This window comes from Branchiostoma floridae, chromosome 14, assembly GCF_000003815.2.
Source record: "Branchiostoma floridae strain S238N-H82 chromosome 14, Bfl_VNyyK, whole genome shotgun sequence".
Classification (NCBI taxonomy): Eukaryota; Metazoa; Chordata; class Leptocardii; order Amphioxiformes; family Branchiostomatidae; genus Branchiostoma; species Branchiostoma floridae.
In genome coordinates, this window is record NC_049992.1 from 17,413,472 (window position 1) to 17,437,407 (window position 23,936).

The 23,936-nt window shown below is 39.3% G+C and overlaps 1 protein-coding gene across 1 annotated transcript in view; it reads left to right on the forward strand.

Moving 5' to 3' along the window:
* Nucleotides 1-2,800: 2,800 nt before the first annotated feature.
* Nucleotides 2,801-23,936, forward strand: part of LOC118430188 (metabotropic glutamate receptor 3-like) — a 44,361-nt gene continuing 23,225 nt past the window's right edge. Inside the window, exon 1 of the mRNA XM_035840897.1 lies at nt 2,801-4,030. Within this exon, the coding sequence (XP_035696790.1) occupies nt 3,473-4,030 (558 nt within the window). The 5' untranslated portion in view covers nt 2,801-3,472. The remainder of the gene's footprint in view (nt 4,031-23,936) is intronic.

Consider the following 23,936-nt stretch of genomic DNA (forward strand, 5'->3'; position numbering starts at 1 on the left):
TAGCCAACGTTGAAAATTGCGGACAACGACCCCCCCCCAAAAAAAACCCAGCCCCTTCCCGAAGACTGCAAGGTAGTCTATAATAGTGACAATCTTAAATCAAGTCTTAAGAGCTTGATGGAGAAGGTCAAAATATGCAATTGATACAATAGACAATTGAACCTTTACCTCGTCAAAAGCTATGCCTGTCTTGGTCATCTGGGTATACTTCTATTTTTGTCTATGAATAACGATATCTGTATTTATATTTTGTTTATATCTTTTTTTCGTTTTTTTATTTGTAATTGTATGTCTGGTAAACCGCCTCACCAGGTCTTTACTTAACAGTGCAAGCTGAAAATCCAGACAGATTTATTTGGACCCCTGCTCTTTTCGATGATATGGTGGTTCTTCTTATGTGCTTGGGGTGGGACTTTTCTCAAAAACGGGACCTAGATTTAACGTCCTACCCGAGGTATGGCCCTTACCAAATCTAGGTACTCATTTCCACCTTACCGAAGTAAGGAAAGTCGTGCAAGGTGTCTTTCTCAATGGTAAATCGTCAAAGGTATATCATGGGAGTAAAACTCAGGACCTTCAGGACAAAGTGGGCAGGTTTGAGCCCCCTACCGTTTAATGTGGGAACTGCAAGGGGCGTTTTTGTCATGACATTCCAAAGAGGATAACTGAAGAAAGGAACGACGGATTTTCGTTATTACATGCATATAGGTAGCTTAGGCAAAGATGTTCATAATGATATACATGTTATGCAAATGAGAACTTAGTCTACTTACGTTATATTTGTCTAAAAACAACGACCCCTTATGTACTGTAAAGACAAAACAAACGGACGCATTTCCCCGCAGCGTTTTCACGGAAGCCGTAGCTATCCTTGGGTAAAAGTGGAAATTAGTACTGTAGATAAGCAGTAGGGACCCGTCAATCACCCGATGCAATTGGCTTTATCTTCCAAGTTCAGGTGATAAGCACGGGAGATACCACCCTGCAGGGTACCGCTCTGTGCTGCGATTCATGTCCCTTATCACGATCAGACATAAACCTGTAATAATACACTTTGCCTCGCCTGATAAAGTAGACCCAATTTCTTGTGTTATTAAAAATGCATGGCAGACAGTTTGCATTTTGCACCCGGCGGCATTTGGGACTAGATGAGCTGTATAATTTTAAACTTTTATATGAGAAAAATGCCTGGAATCTATCCAATTTTGCTTGACAATAGAGTGCAATGATGATATGATTAATATGCCGTTTAAGAGCTTAAGACCTTGAAGGCTTTTGTGTGTTGTTCCATTAAGTTGCAGTCTACTAGATATGGTCGTATATAATCTAGGCATCTCGGACGTGTTGAAGTCTACGGTACTATCAGAATGATGTATCGTAGACATAATGCAAGTGGTTCGTTCAGACACTTGTATTGCCTAGTGGCACATAGGGCAGCATAAGTTTCCTGAGTGTTTCACTTGCAGGGTATATATTTTAGCTAAAGCTAAAGCTAAAGTTGCCATGCATCACATTGTGATGCGTCGGCCCGGCACCCATCTCTGTTTTTAAGCCCTGGGGACACACATATATAAGTCACTACAGCAGGGGGCCAGTCCACCGGTAGTGAAGTGTGTTTAGCTTCCATACTCTTCCTCTTTGCAGAGAAAGAAGTATGTACCATTTTTAAGAGTCTTTGGTATGACCCTGCTACAACATCCAGTCTTCCTTGGTGGTCTCCTGATTGAATTGTGGGGCTGCTATTAGTTGAGCTACGTATACAGGGACAACCAAAATGAAATTTACATGTTTTACATATACAAAATATAAAAACTATAGCTTTGATGAACGCCGATACCTCAAGTTGTATCATCATAGAGGTTGAAAAACCAAAATGATGTCTTTATCGTCAATTAGACATAGAATATCAATATTCATCGAACGTCTGGCCGTTATTACATGTCAGTTTTGCAGAATGAAGTTATCGTGTCCATGATCAAAACAGGATCTTTAAGTTTGATAACTAGATAAGTAAAAGTTCTGGCTTGTCAAGAAAACAAAGACAGGCGTGAACGAAGTGTTGTTGTGATTTGTGTAGTAGGATTTATTTTGTCAAACATTTTTGTGTCAAATTTGTTTCTAAGCAAGGACAATAGTCTAAGATTAAATAATTTAGTTTGTACTTTCATGACGACAAAAATAAACATATACATGTACCACTTTTCAATTTTGAATAGCATTACAGTTGCTTTCGTTACAGGTATTTCTTGGATGTTGACTACATTTCAGCGACTGTTAAAAAACAGTTGATGTTTGCAGTGTAAAATGTACCTTAAAATTATCTGGTACATGGTTTGAATTGTATAAGCCTTTGGTATGCAAATAGATACCCTGTTGTATGAAATAAGTTTCAATCTTTAAGTTATCAAAATAAGAACAAAACAGGAAAGATTCATAGTGCTTTAGGAATTCATTATGACAATCCTATCTGTTTTCTATTTTAATGTCCGTTTTTTTTCATATGTAATTTTTGTTTCACCTTGTCTCTAATAAGAAGCAAGCCTAGTAGAGGAACGATATTGCTCTTGCTGCTGGCTCCTCTCGGATTTGCTCATGGTCTAGAAAGTTGACTAGACTATACTTTGATGGATGTTCCCGATGTCCATATGGTTCAGTGCATCTGCCTTATACGTTTCCCTTCTCTTCGGCATGCAGGCCCCTTACTGCCATTGTCATTAAGAGGCACGTGCGGAGCATAAATGGGGAATGGCGAGTTAATAACACGCCTTATACGGACAAAATGTGTTAGACACCAGGGTGACATACGTGACCGTGTGTTAATACCATACGGCGACACAAAGCGGCTGACGAATGAAAGACGATTCCGTTGCGACCTTCGGGTCAATTTTTGGTAAAGTCTCTGTCAGTTGGTTCAAGTTTGATGCACGGAAATTGCGTGCTCTGTCTTGTAACTAAGATGAGTGTTCTTTTTTTGCAATATTTATGCGATGGTAACGTTTCTGCGGTTTTGTGGAACATTAACTACTTCTTCTCATTCTACTTGCGTTTCAGACGCATTTCTAAGAAGACTCTCTAAGAGACGGAATGGGAAGATGGCTACGTCCGATGGCTCTGCCGTCTTGAATATGCATCTTACTTGAGAAGAGTATGTGCTGCGATTGCCTCCCGCTTTCGGCTGCGAAGAATGCTTGACTGATCCGTCTCCTACACAAACTGAGTCCAAAATGGCATGAAATGGAAGGCGCCGCACCTTTGTAGCCACCCCTGAGGAGTATAATTAGCTGCTGCAACAACCGTCGTCGTGCAATCTGACAAGTAGCGCTGGAGCACGCCGCGCCAGGGAGACCGTGTGGGGGTTTTGGAAGGGATGCAGCCAAGCATATCGACGGTGGGATCGATCGGGTGTTCACATCTCATCATCAAGACCAGGTAAACGAGTAGGGAACACCGTACGTTGGTATAGCGGGTCAGAATGCCGCCATTTCGCCTCCTTACTCTTCTGCTGTCCTTGTTTGTTGTTTACATTTGTGGAAACGCCACCACCTTAGCGTGTGAGATGGAAAACAGCACGAGTGAAGAAGGGACGGGATCCTTGTTGAATGCCAACATCAAATGGCCGGTGCAGAGGGTGGTTTCAATCGAAGGAGACTTGGTGTTGGGGGGTATGTTCAACATCCACGAGCGATCGGACGCATATACGTGCGGAAAAGTGCTAGAACAGTCGGGAGTACAGGCTATGGAGGCTATGCTGTACACGGTGGACATGGTCAACAACGATCAAACGATTCTGCCCAACATAACCATCGGCGTCCACATCTTGGACAGCTGCGACCGCGACACGGTGGGGTTGGAACAGGCGGTGGACTTCATCCGGGGGTCCATGAACATCGTAGGAGGATCTCGGTACAAGTGCGAAGACGGCTCGGTGCCCACCGTGGATTACAAAAAGATCGTTGGCGTCGTGGGCTGTTCCTCCAGTGTCACATCAATCCAGGTGGCCAACCTTCTCAAGCTCTTCACACTCCCTCAGGTGAGATGTTTTGATGCGTTGGGATGCACATGTGCGTATTCTCTGTTACCATGTATCGAAATTACCACGAAAAACAATCAGGCAATAGCTAGATAACAAATTTTAGAAATTAAGTTTTGATACTAAAGCCCACAGAAATATCGACTGCACGTTGGCTGCCTTGTCCATAAAACTGGTAGATATAGCTATAACAAAAAATGACAGAGGGCGTATGTAGTTTTACGCTTTGCGTGGACACAGCAAATATAAGAAACTTGCAACACGAAGAAAGAATAGCCAAGTACAAAGACGTTATAGCTTTTTTCCACGAAAATATAACTAGATTGTTGCATATCAGCAAAAGAAGCGTGTTTTATTTCTCTGATAGCATCACTAAAGAGAAAGCTCTTCAACAGTATGTAGAAACATAATGATAGCCCGCCGTCCAAATGACACAGCAACAGCTTTGTACTTTTCGCAATTTCTGCATGCGTGTCGCGTCTTAAACATTTACCTTGAGCATAACATACATATGAAAGTAATTACAGTAAAGAGCATCCATTTATATTGAATTGCACAGTCCATAGACGTACTGTAGCCTGTACTTTATTGCCTTTGATAGTATGCTACATGAATAACACACTTTCCCTGTCGGGTTGTTTTGATTTACACTACTGGCATTGGTAATGTTTGTACTATTAGAGCGCTGCCAAAATGTCTAAAAGACAATTCTCTAGTGTTAAAAGTGCGCATGAGAATTGGTTAAAGTTACATCAAGAGCAGCTAAATGAGCCTGGAAGAAGCAAATGAAAAATGGTATAAATCATACACTAGGTTTCAAAATGTTACTAAAAAGGCGACGAAAAGAAGCCATGTTTTTGGTTTAATCCTTTTTTTCAATAAATTGTTCTCAAGCAGTATATTAATTGCACTCAATATTCTGAGAATTGTATGAAAAGTTGCAGCGCATGCGTATGCACTGTTTGGTCTTTTCTTTCTAACAAGTCACGTTTAACAGTGTTTTTCCACCCCACAGTTACCAACAGTGTATTATTTTGGTCATTTTACCCAATAAGTCAGTACCGAGAATATTTGAAAAGCTGAGAAATATGGCCAAGAAAGGCTTGAAATGTTTAAAGACACAAGATTGGCGACTTTAAATTGATTAGTGCTGGGAAGATCAGTGGGGCAATTTTCAGAGAAAGGTCGAGTTAAACTATATCCCGAAGGAACTCATCGTCGTCGATATGAAGAAAAATAGTCCATTTATCACATTATGATAAGAATTATGATATTATATGTAAAGCTGTCATCCCATGTGGTAGCCTGGGTTGTGTCCTGGGAAATAATTGGGCATGTATTATTGAAAGTGTGTGTGTGGTTAGGCTGGTAAAACTCTACCAATTCGTTTTCATGAGGCCACAGTAAGTAAATTTTATGGATGACATCCTCTGCAGACTGCAAAAATAGTGCGATAGGGCGAAAAAAACAAGATGGGTGAAAAAAAACACAAGATGGCTACATTTTCAAAAAAAGGCACAATAAAGTTGTGATGACTGTTGTAAAAAGAATTAAAGGGACAAAACATGGTATCAAAGCAACACGGCATCATTCCTGTATTTAAGACATGTACTGGTGTGGTAAAAGTGACAATAGTGTGGTAGACTGGCATCACCAACAAAGTTGTCAACCATACTCATAGCTTCCATATTGGTGTCACTTTAACAACTATCCAATAAGTTTCAATTCTACAACTACAGTCCTGGGTACCTCGCAAGTGTCACTTCTACAAGTACAATTATTAGGCTACAACACGATATATTTGCTCCTTTTGATACTTTATCGTCATGTTGACCATCCCTGCAGAAGAAAAAGATTCTTGTTTTTTTTTCTGAAATCAGGCGAAAATTAATGCGCGCGCTCATGTCATCCATAAAATTTACTTGCTGTGGCCTAAGGGATGGTTAATAATGACGTATAGACCCCCTAGTGTTACCAATCATTTTCATTGCGCAGGTGCCTGGGTGGTCTCCCGAGTGAAATGTACACACTTTGACATTTTGATTCTGAAATCCAACCCCGGCTTCTTCAACACGCTTAATGAATAAATGAACAAAAGACATTTATTGTACGTTTATGCCCTTACCATCTAAGTACATGTCATGGTGATAACAGAAGTACAACTACAGTACTAATAGAAATGGTAAGTGAGTGATAAGTAATAATAATCTTACTACATGTACTCGTACAATGACTAGTGTATGCTGCTATGGACTTGTTGGAATTCGTCTCACTTCCTCGTGATGAGCAAACTTATTTCTAGTGGTGCGTATCTAAAGCCCGGACTTGGAATTGGACCTAAAAATGTTTAGGTCCAAGTCAAAAAAAAAAAAAAACACCTAAATGTCCGGAGCCAAGTCCGGACTTGCAAAAAGCAATCTGTCACTTATATTCCATTCTTTTGTTCTAAACCATCTAAAACCTTCCATAAACAGTGAAATTTGCAATGGAAAAAAGACAAAAAACAGTTCGTGTTTACACTGGATGTCTATCATTTTCATGTATTTTTCACATTGCATTTCAATTCATTCTAACATGCAATTTTATATGAACCCCCTCCCCCTCAAAAAAATGCACATAATATGCGATGATGGGTTCAGGTCCGGACTTGAACTGCTGGATCTGAATCCGGACCTGAACCTGAAATTGAGTTTAGGTACGCACCACTACATATTTCTGTCTTCGTTGATGAAGCGAGCTTTCAACACTATGTTATTGACATCCCCTTTCTACGAGAGACTGCGTTTCCTGAGCAATTTTAAATGTCTCTCAATGGGTTTTACAGACGTTTGATATATTTCAAATCATACTTTACATCATATTCCATAATGATGATCATATTACAATTATGAAACAAAGGGTTAGACAAATCCACTTTCTGGTCCCTGTACTGTAGCTGCGCAATTGCCGTCTATTACAAAGGGGCTATAATGGTATACGTATTGGAATAAGACCACTGTTTGTTGCCACAGAAGACTCCCTTACTATGCACCGGTACCAAATTGATAAAGCAAATAAATTGACTGTAAAAGGAAAAATATTCGCAGTAGATTCATATTCGCGGTTTTTCCTCTTCACTCCAAACTAAAACCACCGCGAAAATTTTCGTCCAGTCTTCTGCCCTCCCGTTTCAACCGCAAACTTTTAAAAAACCACTGCGAATACGCCATTTTCTACCCACCGTGACATCAAACCCCCGCTATAACATTTCCCTTTGTACAGTTTTCGCATTTTAAGCCCAACAAAGGTAGGAAAGATAACGTTAAGCACGTCCATTCCAGCTTTATTTGCCGACGCCCGGATGAGCGAGTTTTCTGTTGTACGATGCCCTCCACCAAGGACATCCTTTTACATGCCAGACAGGTTCGGTACAGGAAATTCCGCCGTACTTAAGAATGCCTTTATGCTTGCTCTTAGACAATTTCCTCACGGGGTATGATGAATAAACCACCAAAGCCCCCATCAGAGGCGCTAGCCTCTCACTACGGTAATACCTCGCGATGTGTAAAATACATAACGACAGCCTGATCTCTAGCTACTCCGAATGTTGGTTTGAAGTTAGCATTTAGCCATGCATTGTAACTTGGCATCAGGTAGCTTTTAGATCATTACCTCCTTGGAGAATGGAGGTTGTTGTCCTGTGCCTGTCTGGGTTTCTCTCTCCCTTTTTTTCTCCTCTTTCTCTCTCTCTCTCTCCTCTCTCTCTCTCTCTCTCTCTATCTCTCTCTTTCTCTCCTCTCTTTTTGTCCTGTTTCCGAATATTTCTTCATAGGAACATAAGACATGAGTGTACACAGGTGGTTATTAATATATGCGTAGGCCTTATGAAGTCATTAAGATCGATCGTGAGTGCTCTGGTGAGTCCTTGGAACTGCAGCAGAACGTCCGGTTTTGGTATTCTTTTGGCGGTAGAAAAAACTTTGGATGACAGAAAGAAATGGTATAGGGTTCTCCTGTGGTTGAAGAGATTGGAATTGCTCGAATATTTTATGTAGTGAGACAAGTACAGAACAAAATGTCTACTAGAATCCTCGAAATGAATGTGGCTCAAACGTTGTTGTATGTAGAATTTAAATACATATTTGTATTTACATACAAACAAGGTGTATATCCGAACAGAGTTATTAGATCCACTCACAGTGAGAAGGACCTATCTTCTCGAAACATGTGGCGGGTTCTTTTACGTGCTCGAGGTGTGAATCTGCTCAAATTTTGCTCAAAAATGTACCTCCAGCTAGATGTGATTACTTTTACACGGGTTAAGTAAGGAAAGTCGTGTGCTTCTGCCAAGGCACCCTTCAACTTCAACCAGGGCTTGTAAGAAGTTTTCTAAAGTCTGGGACAAACATGCCACCGTTAACACTCACTGCATAAGTTTCTATACAGCGTAAATGAATATGGATAGCAAGGATAACAATGTATAATTGAAACACTGGCTGCAATGGATCTGGAGCTTGCTCGCCAATATCTTGTATCGAATTCCACTTACTTTCACCCAACCAAACTTGTCTTTCGATTTGTAAGAACTTTAGTGTAACACTTAAGTAACGGCCATAGTAACGATTGCCGAAACATCACATTTCCACGTCCAATTTTGTTTGTTCAGTCGTTAAGTAAGCTCTAAAAGGATTAGCCGTAGTTGATAGTTTGTGCTGATGTCTGGCAACTTTGAGTTTGCTCGTCAGCTCTTGGTCTATTTATTCCTTTGAAAAGCAAAGAAGGCCTCTAATTGTAAGGGTTACTTTATGAGTCTGCTTGATTGGCTTTTTTCCCGGTCGGTCAGCAAATTCCCAATTCTAAACTATTGATTAAGCCTAATGTCATATTTCCAACCCGAGGCCCGGCTGGGCTTTTTGTGAAGACGAAAAAATGGGGTGCTCTCGTAGTAGGTCACAGTGTCTATTCGTTACCGGGTCCCGTGTTTATTTTAAGTCGGACGTAAATTGCCCCAGAATAGCAGCAATATATCGCACGACACCATGTTAGGGTGGTCGGTGCACACCGGAAAGTTTCCGAAAACAGCCCGTTATTTGAATCTAGTGAAGGGCACCCTGGTTGACATCGTCGTTCGAAAGGGAGTCACTTATTAGTAGTCGAGTACCAACTCGCTGTACTACAATGTGAATTACAAGGTGAATTCTGAACATCAAGAATAGAGATAGAGTGAACAAATTTATTCTTTTCATTGATGATTCATCAGATGTTATATCAAACGCAATTAGATGGCGTCTGGGTACCGCTGAGAATGTAGTGAAAGGAGGACAGAAAATGGGATGCGACAAGACGTATAACAATATAGAGATGATGAGACAGTTTGCATCGCGCTAGCATCGCAAATTGAAATCATCCAATTATTGATTGTCCAGTACTAACCATTGAACATGGCAAGGTGAAAAACTACAGTGGAAGTTTATGCTCTTGGAGTAAAGGCTACAAAGTGAGAAGGTGACTTTAAAGTCAATCGTGCTATTGTCTTCGTTTCTAAAGTTTTCCACGAAATCGTCTTCCGGGAGGGACGTAAAAGGGGGGTCCCGTGCTCGAGGAGGTGCCTCGACCACGTTAAACAGCCTCATTACTTATACTTGGGGTACCTACTGGCTGGCAAAATACACCAGATGATTATTGTTATTATTATTATTAAATTATCGGCGAAAATGACACAACAGTGCCGTAGTGAACAAATACAATGAACATGATAAATATGCTATCATATGTACATCGCTAATCAATTCATACAAAGACCCTTCGCCTTTTAATGTGAAAGCTAAATACCAATACTCAGGATTTGTATTGCCCTTGCTTCTGATGAGAGTCCAATCTTAATTAGAACATTTTTGCTTATCAAAAATTATTAAACAGTAATTTGATGTACAGTCTCAATGCTACTGTAAGCAGTGTGTAACAAACCTCTTTAACGTCTGCTGGGTAGCAATTATTACCTTCTAATGCCTGATTGAATTCTGATACAAACTTCAATGCATAATAATGACTATGAACGTTCCATCTATGCATGCTTCAAGTATCAACTCCGATTACCTGAAGATTCAAATTGACACTTTAATGAACATGGAAGCCAATGATGCTCTGATAGTCATAGATGTGCTTAATTTTTACCTGGCGTATGATATCTCTTAACGACAGACGAAGTAATGAATCATTTTGTCTTCTCTTACAGAGACTGAACAGGTGGTAACTAAGCGGGGGGTTAAAATGTGATAAGGATACTGTACTCATGATCGAGGATAGTCCATTACATAATCAACACAATCAAATATATGATTCTAAACATTCAGTGCGCGTTTTTTTCCGCTAGTACAGTAGAAGCCAGTTAATTGCACAACGGATTAACGCACTCTTCTGATAACTGCACGGAATCCCAAAATCCCAAACCGGTACGGTCCAGCTAGATAGCTTAGCATAATCGCACCATCCGGATAATTGCACGAAATTCACTGGCAAATAGGCCATGTAATTAAGCGGCTTCTACTGTATAAGTAGTGTCAAGCCATCACAATTGAAGATTTAGAACGTATTTGTCGAACTCCCAAATACAAAACTAGTCCTATGTCTGCAGACCATTTCCCTAAAGACTCCAAACATCTTCTTGGTATTCCAAAGCGCCAGACATGATGACCAGCTAAACGTACCAAGATCTACTGACAGGTCCTCGCCCATTTTAACCATGCAATTACTGTCTATGTACGTGAAGTATACAGCAGTACAGTGTTAACTTGCAATGCAATAACTGGGAGATTTCATCTCTCTAAGCACATGCTCTCATACCCTCTTCATACCCTTTAAAACGTGTTGACTGCTGCTATCATTGTCTGACTCAGACGAATCTACGTTGAGCTAGATTCACCGAGGTCACTGAGGCAGACATCGATTCATTCTTGATTGGCTTATCTTCTATTCGTTCCACATAAGATAGATACTTTGCTGGAATAGATCGTTGACCTTTGCCCCTACACCTTATAACAGCAGCGGGCGGTAATTCACACCACTTTATTGCACACTGAAAGGTATTTCACCAGCCGTTCAACGTCTATGGCTCCGTGCATTCTTTGAGAAAAATGGGTGCTCAGTAGACCGATTTTCTGAAGCCACGCAGGTTTCCTTCTCAATATAACTCTCGCAACGTGCCCATTAGTTCTCGGGAGATCACGGGAATTACGGGCCGTATTCACAGTGACTGCCGGCTCACCAAATGGTATCCGTAAATCGAAGTTATTAGGGAAGAAAATGCAGTCGATTAAAACCCTGATTGCACGGCGGCAATGGAATACTAATCTGTCCGTACCCTTCATGGTTCCCATAGCAATTAGACTTCAGCGAATACAATCACGCACTGCAAACAATATAACACGTTATCGCAAAGAAACTGTGAAAGTTAAGCTTATTGCCCGTGGGAATAATCTCAATGTTTCTTAAGACTTACAATCAATCAGAATTCGGAAGCTTTAGTACAAATGAGAACATTGCCAAGCACCAGAGACAATCCTCTCGTTACGGAGGCTGGCACAAAGAACTTTCCAATTTCGAATACATGATTTCGTATTGTCTGGCCAAGTCATTAATTTCCCATTGATACCGCAGTGCCCTCGGGGACGCTAACGACGGCGATGGAATTGATCATGGCTTTCCAATTTAGAAGGCAGCTTTTGGCTGCTACATATATATTCATAGACCTCTGATCTGTGGGCTTCAACGAGTGATAAATCGTGTACCAAGAATAACAAAATTCTTTGTACACGACTGAATTTTAAAAAAAGTTAACCGACATTTCGGTGACCGTTGGTCACCTTTCTAATTTAATCCAATCAGGACAGTTCTGACAGGTTCCAATTGGAGACGGGTACTGAAACGTCACTTGAATGAAACAATTGCTTGTGTATATAGAATTTGGTTATTCAGTGACTTACCAACCTGACGAAATTGTATAAGGATATATGGGAGCAAACAGTTGACCCTGGAAATCAGTTTTCTATAAGAAATATGGAAAAATCATTTGTCATAAATAAAGATGGAAACCCTTTTCATTTGGCAGTAGAGACACAGCAACATCGTAACTTCCGTAGACAAGGTTGCAATAACTACCGACCAAAGTAGAGTCGTAATGCTCATGAAAGATGAGCCCAAGAACCAGAAATGTAGAAAGTAGGACGAATCTGTTTGTCATTTCGTCATTTATGGATGTTGGATCATTGTAAACTTCATTTTACATAAAACGTCATCGTTATGTGCTGGATTGATTCAATTCATGAATGATAGAGCAGATTTAAAAAAAATCAAAATGAAAACAAAGTATTTTACATGAATATCATGAAAATATATACAAATAGTCAAACATCACAGTGCATACAAATAGTAAAAAAAATATAGGGTGTACAAGTCAGATTGACGAAGAAAAGGTGTAAACAAAAAGCATCGAACATTCACCAAAGCAAAACATACATACACAAAAGAAAGAATCTACAAAAACACATATACATAATATGGTATTCGACGAGTGTCGTGTACATGTAATATGTTGTTTAAAAGTCTTACAGAGAAAAGCTAATGAAATGTTGATAAACGACGTTACTACATTTGTATTCTTGTTGTTTATAGTTGCAATTTCTACTTGCTGTGAAGAAAAGCTATATAGATCAGGCCATCAACGGATTAGTTGTGGATTACCTGATATTGCGGTGTAATCCCTCTGCACTACACCAATCTGGCCCCAACAGCTGACTCTCGATGGCAATGCGTATTGATTCTTCACGATAATTAATGACTTCAGTTGATTGTTTTAAATTGAAAAATAAATGATGGGGAGACATTGCTCGTGATTGGAATTCATATACAATTCGACAAAAGCGTCAGGGTGTCATGATAGTCTGAGCTTTAGCTTAATCGCGATCTAAAAGCGGCCCTAAGCGCAGAATGAGGTAATGACAATGGATGGCGCTCAACAGTGAGGCCAAGTGAAGATGACATCTTCCGGGGAGCCTAAAACGGTGCAAGCGTGCAAAAAACTGGCAGTGTGTGTTTTCATTAGGTTGATCATATGACTAAATGCCGAAATGAGTATGGTACGAGTATAAATTATATGGAACAATAGATTCTGGATAGATCTTGATATATAATGGTGTTGATGATGACATGCTTCATTTTTGGTCATTCAAATTTGAGTTTGAAAATTGACTTCGGCATTAGTATATGTTTCCCAATATTTTTTTTTGTATGAGTATGGTATACAAAACAATATATTTTGGATAGATCTTGATATATAATGGTGTTGATGATGACACACTTCATTTTTGGTCTTTCAAATTTGAGTTTGGAAATTGACTTCGGCATTAGTATATGTTTCCCAATATTTTTTTTTTGGTAATCTACAGCATGAATTTGGTTATTTGGTGGCTGCTTTGTACGTTGAACAGTATGTTTGATTTTCTTTCCAAAATCGAGCAAATATTAGTGCGCAAGGATGTCACTTATATATTCCAATCAATATTGCCTTAGATATGGAAAAATCTTGAGTGTTTTTATTTCTGTTATCAATGGCAGTGGGCAGATGGTTTGACTATTGGACTCCATATGTCCTATCAAATGCCACTACAGCTAGTTCATTGGATGACCCGACTCCTATAAGGTCAGAATGGTCGTTCCCTGCTGACTAGAGTAATCGGACCATTTTCAAGCTGTGATGTGAGTGAAACAGTCAGCTAGACATACATTGAACTGCTTACACCCTTACACCTTGTTACATTTCAAATTATAGATTCATGGCAATTGTGGCGAAAACGCCGCTATGCATAATGAATGAATGAAGACCTTTATTGCACATTTCACTGGGCTAAGTACAGGTCACATGGTAAGAATCACATGTATGTAACAATGGAAACAATCATACACATCTATATAATGTGTAGATGTGCGTCTAATCTATTCTAGGACATTCGACTTCCTCTCGCTTCTTGGTAATTGTTTAAATGTAGCTAGCTGTATGGTTTGTAAGAGTTGGTTTATCAAAAGCTGTCAGGAATATAAATTTCTCTTTACTATTCAAGTATCTAAAGTGGGGATATTTACTTTTACTAGTAAAATGTACTTCATCTTCTACTTTCCCTAAAGTACAAAATTAGCATATTCTTTGCTCTAGAGGAGTGTGGTTATGTCTTCCTGATTCGATTCGTAATTTGTGGCAACTGATTCTTAGCTTTGCGATGGTAGATCTGTGTCGTACATTGGCAATCTTAAGGTATTCTTCTTCTTTAAAATAATAACATCGCGTTTGTTTTTGACGTTGTAGCGGCAACGCAGCGTAAGTCGACAGGGGTAATTGTTCATAAAGACTTAAACTCGAAAACATGGGATTACTCAGTAATTGTCCTTTATGTCTTTGTGCAAAATATGTTGAAGACTGGTGTGATTGCTCACGATTCTGCATGCAGACACAACACCTCGAGTTGTATGTAGAGAAACTAAAAATAGCGTCTAGAAAGCGTTTCCCTGTATTTTCTGTGCAGTAGTTTACTACAATCAGTTGCCACAAATTACGAATCGAATCAGGAAGACATAACCACACTCCTCTAGAGCAAAGAGCATGCCAATTTTGTAGTTTAGGAAAAGTAGAAGATGAAGTACATTTCACTATGGATTGTCCTTTGTATGATAGCGATAGGAGCATTTTATTTGACTATGTGTTAAGTAAATATCCCCACTTTAGATACTTGAATAGTAGAGAAATTTATATTCCTGACAGCTTTTGATAAACCAACTCTAACCAACGATACAGCTAGCTACATCTATGCAATTACAAAGAAGCGAGAGGAATTCGAATGTCCTAGAATAGATTAGACTCACATCTGCATATATAGATGTGTATGATTGTTTCCATTGTTACATATATGTGATTCTTACCGTGTGACCTATACTTAGCCCAGTGGGGCAAAAATGTGCAATAAAGGTCTTCATTCATTTATAAACAGGCGGCACCATAAATCCTTTTGCTAGATTGAACTAATGTCTACAAGTATGATGTAGTACAAGAAATGTACAGGTTCATAGATATCTACATATAGGTGACAATTAGCTGTCTCTAGGGGCATGGACAGTTATACAGAATCCCCCACAAATGATATACAGTTTGCCCAAATTCTTGGAACCTTAGACAGAATTTGGGTAAACTGCATACTGCATTAGAATAAAATATGTTTGCATTATTTTTTTTGTATTCTGCATCATTATGTAACAAACATATCAGTATCAACAGATAATGTTACTGTCTTGCCAAAATGAGTTTATGATTGTTTTCCGCAGCTAGACTGACATTCAGGAATTTGTTTCGCTTCTTATTTTTACATAATTCTATTGCTGTTTTGTTATATAAGCAATACATTAATCTTTGTTACACGTCTAAGCCTTACTGTTCACATGATGTGTAATTATGTAAGATCCGTTGATCCTATATAAGAAATAGTTACTCAACAAAGAATGTTTTATGATCGTGAGCTTTAACGCTAGTTCACCTTTATTCATGGGGTGACCTTTATCCGTTGTCTTTAAAAACAGCACATTTAGGAGAATTAAGTCTGCAGACAGTGGTTTCAATTTCTTTTTCAAAATGTTCTGATTTGAAACGATCAACAGTCCATCGACTTCATATCCCTAAATACGTTTTTTCATACAAACAACGAATATAGGTTACCCTCGGATAAAGGTGATCCAGCGTTAACACATGTGGATGCCGTGATGTGAAGATACGTTTCCAGAATCATATCTTGACAAACCAGTGCTAGGAGAAAACCCTACGGACATCTTATTAATTTCGCTAACAGTAGGGATATGTGGATCGAAACGGGGTGGAAGAAAGTGATTTATCTTTTTCTGCCTTGGGAATATTTCGAATATTGTTATTGATAGTTATTCTGTTCATGCTAAATTCCGACTGTATTACATTTTGCGATAAGAGTTTCATGTATGTAGAAAACAAAGTACACTTTGTCCTAGAGTGTTCACTATACAAAGATCTGCGAAATGCATTCGCTAATGCCAGACTTATAGATAAAAAATATGCGCACCTGACGAAGGAAGATCTGTTCAAATACCTTATGTCATCATCTAACTACGACATACTGGAAAAACTTTGTAAGCTCGTCCACGCATGTTTTAAGAAGAGAGAAGAAGCATGTAAATTGTAGTATATGTATAGCTTTCCGATTACTTTCTATGTACCAAACTGACTGCATTTAGCCCCAATGGGGCATGAATATGCAATAAACATCATTGTCATTGTCGTTGTCTTAGTTGGACAGCCCTGGCTCTTCATACTGAAAAGACAAACCACCAAATAGATAAAGTAAATTGATTACCAAGAATCGAGAAGAAGCCGAACTTCTGTGTTAAACAAGATCTGTGATACTTTTATGTATATACATATATGTTTTGTCTTGTTGTTAACCGGTGCAATGGCTGAGTGGGTAGAGTGTTTGCCTTGCATTCGGGAGGTCGTGAGTTCGATCCCCGGCCGAGTCATACCAAAGACTCTAAAAATGGTACATGCTGCTTTCTCTGCTTAGCACTCAGCACTAATGACGGGAAGAGTATGGAAGTTAAACACACATCACTACCAGCGGACCAGCCCCTTGCTGTAATGGCTTGCACATGTGTGGTCCAAGTGGAGATGTGCGCCACCCTACGCGTCTGTAGATGCATGGGCAAACTTTTTTTTTCTTGTTGTGACCTGTAGTTAGCTTGGTTGGGCCAAAATGTGCAATAAAGGTCTTCATTGATTGATAGGTACTCCCTAGGAAAGACCACGGGGTATTTTCTATTTGATGTATTTTGTGCCGATAAGAACCCACAAGAAAATGTACCTCGTCGACAATAGTCTAGAACTTTAGAGCCTGAATGTTTTCTATGAAAAACCTTGAACAAATTGAGCAACAAACATTACTTATAGGTATATACTTCGTAGATCACAAAGTTGCGGCTGCATGTGTTATCAATCATATTAAGAAGCGAGAATAAGTTGAACCTGTACATACTAGTAGTAGTACTAGTATACTTTAGACTTTGTAGTTCCAGTCATGTATCACAGTTTTCACAGATTGTACTTAGAATCACTAGGAGATGTACCCTATTCACATTGACCTGTACTTATCTTCTTAGAAAGCAAAAGCGTACAATAAAGGTCTTCATTCATTCAATAACTTCATGGGTAGGTTATACAGAGTACATGTCCCCGTAGCAGGTAACATAACCCCGCTGCTTAGACATCTGGATCAACTTCCACCCACCAAAGCTCAAACATGTTGTAAGGGATCGTATTTGTCGTTTCGGATGTTAACGTAAAACTGGCGGCCAAGTTGTACGACAGAACGCCTCGTCTTAGCCTCAAGCATCAAACCTCTTCACCTAAATGAACCATTACGATTCTTAAAAGCAGCTTAAATAAAATATTTAAGATTACAAACATTTGGATTTAAGTTTAGTTTAAAGTACTTAAAAGTTGCTTAAATGTGTGCCACTACGTGTGCATTACGGACACTTTAAGTCGACGTATGTCACTCAATTTAAGGAGCATTAACGGTGCTTAAATGCTGTGTAAAGATGAGAATTTAAGCATAGTTTACGATGCTTAAAAGTTGCTTAAATGTGTGCCACTACGTGCCCTTTACGGACGCACGTAACCATGGCTTAAATATAATATTTCCGAATGCGCAAGCATGACGTAATGTAGCTTAAAGAATGCCAATACGGTACATTTAAGTACACTTTAAGAGTGCTTAAAGAGCAGTTTTCATGCAGTGCAACATTCTCATCGAGAAGAGGAAGGGTGACCTGGTGTGTTTAGCCAAAATGTTTGCCATAGCATAGCCGCATAGCTACTTCAAATACATAATTCTTAACATCAATTAAAGATGACAGTTGTACCTTACACATGTACCTTTCAGCTCTATACTGAACTATATTTAGATACATAAATACCTGTTTTTCGTTCCATGGCTCAATGTAATAGCTTCATAATCCATGTAATCCAACAGATGGCAAGGTAGGCATCCCCGGATTACAGCAGTATCACCTAATGTGTTTGGTATTAATTCGTTTCAAAGCTCATTATCTGTCTATTGTAGACACACGAAAATCAAACATTGGTTTGGGATCGCATTTGTAAGCAGCGACACGTACTGTAAATGTATTTAAGTTCGCGGGGATTTAATTTCGCGGTAGTGGGAAAAAGGACTTTTCGCCGTGGATTTAAGTTCGCGGTAACTCCATAGACTGCAATCTAATATCATGATAGAAAATATTCGCGGTGGTTTTAAATTCGCGGTGAAGTGGTCACCGCGAAAACCGCGAACATTAATCCACCGCGAACATTTCTGCATTTACAGTATTCTACCAGGAGAAAGGTGACGGGCGGTCACCGAAACGTTGGTTGAATAAGAATATCTTGGTTGTATACAATGATGCTGTTATTCAGTTAGTCATGACATGATCTTATGAAACTATTTGCGGATATGTTGAATACAGTTTGTTGAAGGCTGTGCTTAAATAGAGCCCACATAATTTTTATGATAAGTAAACATGGAGTCAATATCTTAAAATGACAACGTCATAAATATCTCTTTTGACGCTTTTAGAAATCCCTGCACTGCGATAGACTTGCAAATCTACTAACGTTTATTAGTAAGGCCCCATTATTGCTAAACAAAAATAGTTTAGCAACCATACAACGGACAACATTATTTTTGGTAAAACCTTAAGAACGCTATGGAGACAAAGATGTCTGGAAGGAGAGAGTAGACCTGGTCCGGGCACCTCGCCTGTAATGATGATGATGAAAACTCTTGATGTCGTATGATGAAAGATGTAAAACTATTTAAAAGATGAATATAGTTACAAAACGTCAAAAAAATCGCACAATCATTTTATCATCGAAATTCGTTGAGAAATCTGTGAAAATTTGGTCCCTTAGTAGTCACAGTCTAAGGCAGTGGGAGACGAAACACATTTTATTTCCAAATGTTCATTCAACGAAACCGAAAGAATCACTCTGTTTAGAGAAGCCACAAAGACTTATCCGAACTTCCCCACATTGACAGACGAACAGAAAGCCACTTTTCTCTTGAAATTGCAGAACCCACAAATTTTAGAAAAGGTGGGGCTTTTCGTCTCCCTCTGCTTCCAAAAAAGAAGTCAAACCCAACCTGTTTAGAAATAGCCAACACTAGTATTACAGTAGAATATTGTTCATAACTGTCCATTGGCACTTGTATATCTACTATGTTTATACCATGAACTTGCAATTAGCCCTCGGGCACGAACTTGAAAATGAACTTCTTCTATAATGAAAATGGGGCTTGACAAAGAGATACCTGAAGACGTTACTGCATGCCGATAGACTGATGGAGCAGACATTCCTTCAGCAACAAAGGTCTGATAAATCAAGACACGATCTGACATTTGCCGGGCAATTAGAGACCGCGGCGGCACATGAATCAGGGAGGTCAGGGCGATATGGTCAAAGAGTAGGACATTGATGGGGTCATGTTTGTTAGTTCCTCTTTGACCTCTCGTCCCGGTCAGGAAATGTCAGACTACCATGAAGCACAGAGGGGTATAAAACTGTCTGCTCTTGGGTTGATTTTGAGTTCAAACACATCCATGTGCATTATTTGTGGTAGAGTGTAGATTGTATACCGTAGAGAGAAATGAACTGTATAAGGTTATACATAACCAATTTCCTCATTTCATACATCTAAATTCTGTAGAAAAATTCATATTCATAATGCAACTAGACAAACCATCGATCATAAAACATATCTGCTCTTTTATCTCCACAATAACAGAAAAACGAGAAGTTAAATTTATCCAGCAATAGTCTCATTTTGTATCTGTGAACTGTATCTTTTCAATATGTCTTGTTGTGACCTGTACTTAGCCTGGTGTGGCAAAAATGTGCAATAAAGGTCTTCATTCATTAATTCATTATCAATTGTTTCCAGTGATCTTACTAAACTTTTGATTTGATTTCTATCGTTTACTGCTTACTACATCTGCCTCATTTTTTGGGGGTAATAAATGCTTATGTACATTTCTTATTCGTGTAATATTTTTGTAGTATTTGTTTTATAAGCCCATCATTTATTAATCCATTCACTAATCGTTCGTTCTTACGTATACGCTCTTTTGTTCTTTTGTCCATTAATTTGGTTATATATACTCTCCATGCAGAGGTTAGGCTCCGGCTGTTTTTTAACGTTTCTTTAGTCGTTTTTATCGGGCTTTCTATTTTTTATATCTTGCTGGCGTACTTCAAGAAAAATGACAAAACAGAAAGCACGATAAAAACGACTAAAAAAACGTTAAAAAAACAGCCGGAGCCTAACCTCTGCTTGGGGAGTAGTTATATATACACACAGTGACGTTCTGTTGAAAAAAAAAAGTCAAATATTCAAAGAGCGGAATAATGGTCAGACGGTATTGATCAATATTATTTGAAAAAGTATGTATATGTAGAAAAGCTACGGGCAATATCTCGCTGTTACTTCAACCGCACTACTCAGAACACAGGACTTTGTACCTCAGCCCTAGCGCGCTGCCCCCAAACATAACCTGTTATTTTCTTCAGTTATGACAAACAAACAAACTTTTACCAACTGTTCAGATCAGTTTGGCTGTCTGAAGTGAAATTTCTCAAAAACACGCGTGTCCATAAAGCCGTTATTTTTGGATCTCAGCAGTACTCTTTTACCCACTCGGAGTAATACATGAATAAGACCGTGTGTGATTAGGATGCAATGGGGCACGTTGTTGCTCGGTGAAATTGAGGCGGGGGTTGGGATGCGTTGGACCGTCGGCTGATACGGTGACCCAAGCCGCTGACCTTGGGTGATATTGATCCCATCGCTGTCGAGAAGATTGCGAAACTATTTTGGTGATGGCCGGAACGTGTCTCACTTGGAATCTTAAAGTTTGGAGACACTCTGTTGCTTCCGTGCTCTCATCATCCTAGACGTTATGCTGTGCAGGAGGGGTTAGGTCCTTGAGGACGTCCATAAGCTGCCCTGAGACCGGAAAGTATCAGTGCAATATCTACTGGTGGGCGTTGTATCTTGCACTCGAGACGCTTCGGGAGTAACAAACTGTGCTATGGATACCTGATTTGAACCTTCTGGAATAAGTTGAATAGCAATTTTCAACAGAAAAAAGAACTTATTTAAATATTCGACTGATGAGCTCCAGTCTTTGTCAAAAAATGAACAATCCACTGCTTCTGTGACGTCACGTTACGTAGATAGCACACGTGACTCTGTGAGCAGTTGATCATAGGTTGCAGGAAATCTAAGCCGCCCACCGTCTCTGTTTAGGGATGGTTGTAGAGACCTGATGTAGATGGCTTGATGGCTTCAAGTTATTATCAAACCTTATACGTCATCATCAAATCTTACTTTCTTGCATTAATATTGTACCCAACTGGTAATAGTAAAAGGATATCGATACAATCCGTCAAACCCTAGGCCGGCCTTCCTGAGTTGTTTTCTTTTCAATGAAACTGGCCACTGCAGCCCCCAAAAAGCCGCTAGGGGGCTCAAACCTACATTATTTTGTAGGACACCAAAACATGTCCATGATATGAGAACTGGATGTTCCGCTGTAGTTCCTAAATTCATTTAGGGATGTCATTAATACCTACCCACACCCGAAATATATAGACAATCCATACAGATCTTCTTGAATAGAGTTGTGCTTTGCATCCACAAACATACAGATAAAGACAAACGCTGCCAAACATAACCTTCTTGGCGAGGGTAGAAATTGATGCTTTAAGCGACTGCGAACGAGAGCTGAATAATAATGATTAGCACATTGTTCGACCATATCAACACATATCATGGCAGCCATGAACAAAGCATACTAGTAAAAGCTTATGAAACGATCCATGATATGTTGTTCAAGAGAAGACCAGAGAGTGAGTACTTCAACTAATTTCTTCAGAAGACAAAAAAACATGTCTACATCTGATAGTGTTATACCTCGCGCCATAAAACATGAATACAGCTCATGCAGATTTGCGATTTATCGTAAATATGATGCTCATAGAATAAAAATGATTATAGTTTCAAAATAGCCGTACATACCATTTATTAAGTATCATCATATAAGTACGAAAAATCAAATTTACCTACTATATTCTATTAATAAATCTTTATGGTAGTCCCCTAAGTTGTTCAACTAATTTACATTGGCGCCTTTAATTGCTAAGCCATTACATCAGGAAATGAAGAGGGTTACTTAACATGAATTGAATCATATATTTATAATTTTATAACGTAAAGAAGTTACAGGAGAAAACAGCTCAAAACAATAACAACTAACAATCATGAAGCAATGTCATCCAGAGGTCAGGGTCAGAGGTCAAGTTCAAGTTTCTTATTTGGAGGCTTATTAGGTGCCTGTTTTAGCACAGTGTGCTGCTACTGCCCTATCTGCAAATGTTGCTGTGTTCTATTAGATTTGTCAGCACTTTATTTCCAGTGCTGAAAAAGTTTCAGCTCTGGAAATCGAGTGCTGACAAATATTCCGCACTGGACGCAGAGTGCTGAAGCCGCCGACTTTAAAGTAGCTCGACACGGCTCCAGGCCGTATGAGCTGCAGTTACTTACAATCATCATCCATTAACATACTACCGCCACATGTATGTTGGGAAGCGAGAAGTCTGCCCGACGTAATCGCAAATCTCTCTCCTCCGTCACAACACTTACTGCCCCCCTCCCAACAACATTTTTCATCCAAAATTTGCTCAAAAATAATAATTCAAAGACTCATAACTCTTCATAGGATCAAGATATTGAAACGGAATTAAGTTTTCTGTAATTCTTGGTTCATTTTGTATCAGTCCAACAAGTTTCATTTGAAAATATTATTGTTTAATTGATTTACACACCCATTTGTATAATTATATCAAAGGGCGTGGTCCAAATCGGGGTCAAAAGGTCAAGGGCAGATAGCCGGGTCAAAGCTACCACTCTGCGACGGCTATCATATCAAAATATATCCCTGACATACCCTTCTACTTAAAAATCATAATCATAAGGACAATTTGCCACCTCAGGTGGTACTGATATGTAAAATTTTGGGGTCTGGCCCATGGACCGTAGAGGGGGCTAGGTCGCAGCGAGTTCGCTGCCCTTGTGGAATGAGGGTGTAAGTGTGTCCGTTTCTGTTCCCTTTATCGATCCAAAACATTGTGATGGATGCAGACTAGCAGCTTTATGTGTAAACGGCTTTCAACTGCAGCCAATAAGCCGCCCTACTTATCATCTACGTACCCTCCATGCTACCATTAGCGGTGATATGATGGTCCTCGCGACCAGAGCTTTGAAGAAAGAGGCTTTTAGAACGTGTGTCGTGATTCGTTATGAAATTATGGGACGGACATTTTCGTAATAGTTTGACAAGCTGCAAGCGTGCTTAAAATTTTCAGTTTTCAATTTGAAAAAAAAAAACGTAAGGAAAATTGAAATTCTGCGCTTACATTTGCGAAGAATGATTTCAAGACTATGAACAAGATTACATTATCTAAGGACTACCTTACCGGTGGGGTTACCTTTCAAGAAAAAGTGAATTGAAAATGCATTTCACTCACGAGCCTACATCAGGGAAATGCAAGTAATGCTGCTTTTGGATTTACGATTATTGCCGTTGAATGGGGTTAAATTTATAACGCGCCGTGCAAATACTGCCCCTATTCTACAAGAAGTACATATATGTATACGAGAGCGTTACATTTAACATGTCTATGGATGAATGATGAAAAGTAGCATTTGTTATCGACGAAAAACGCATTTTGTAGAAAGTTTCTTCAGGACAA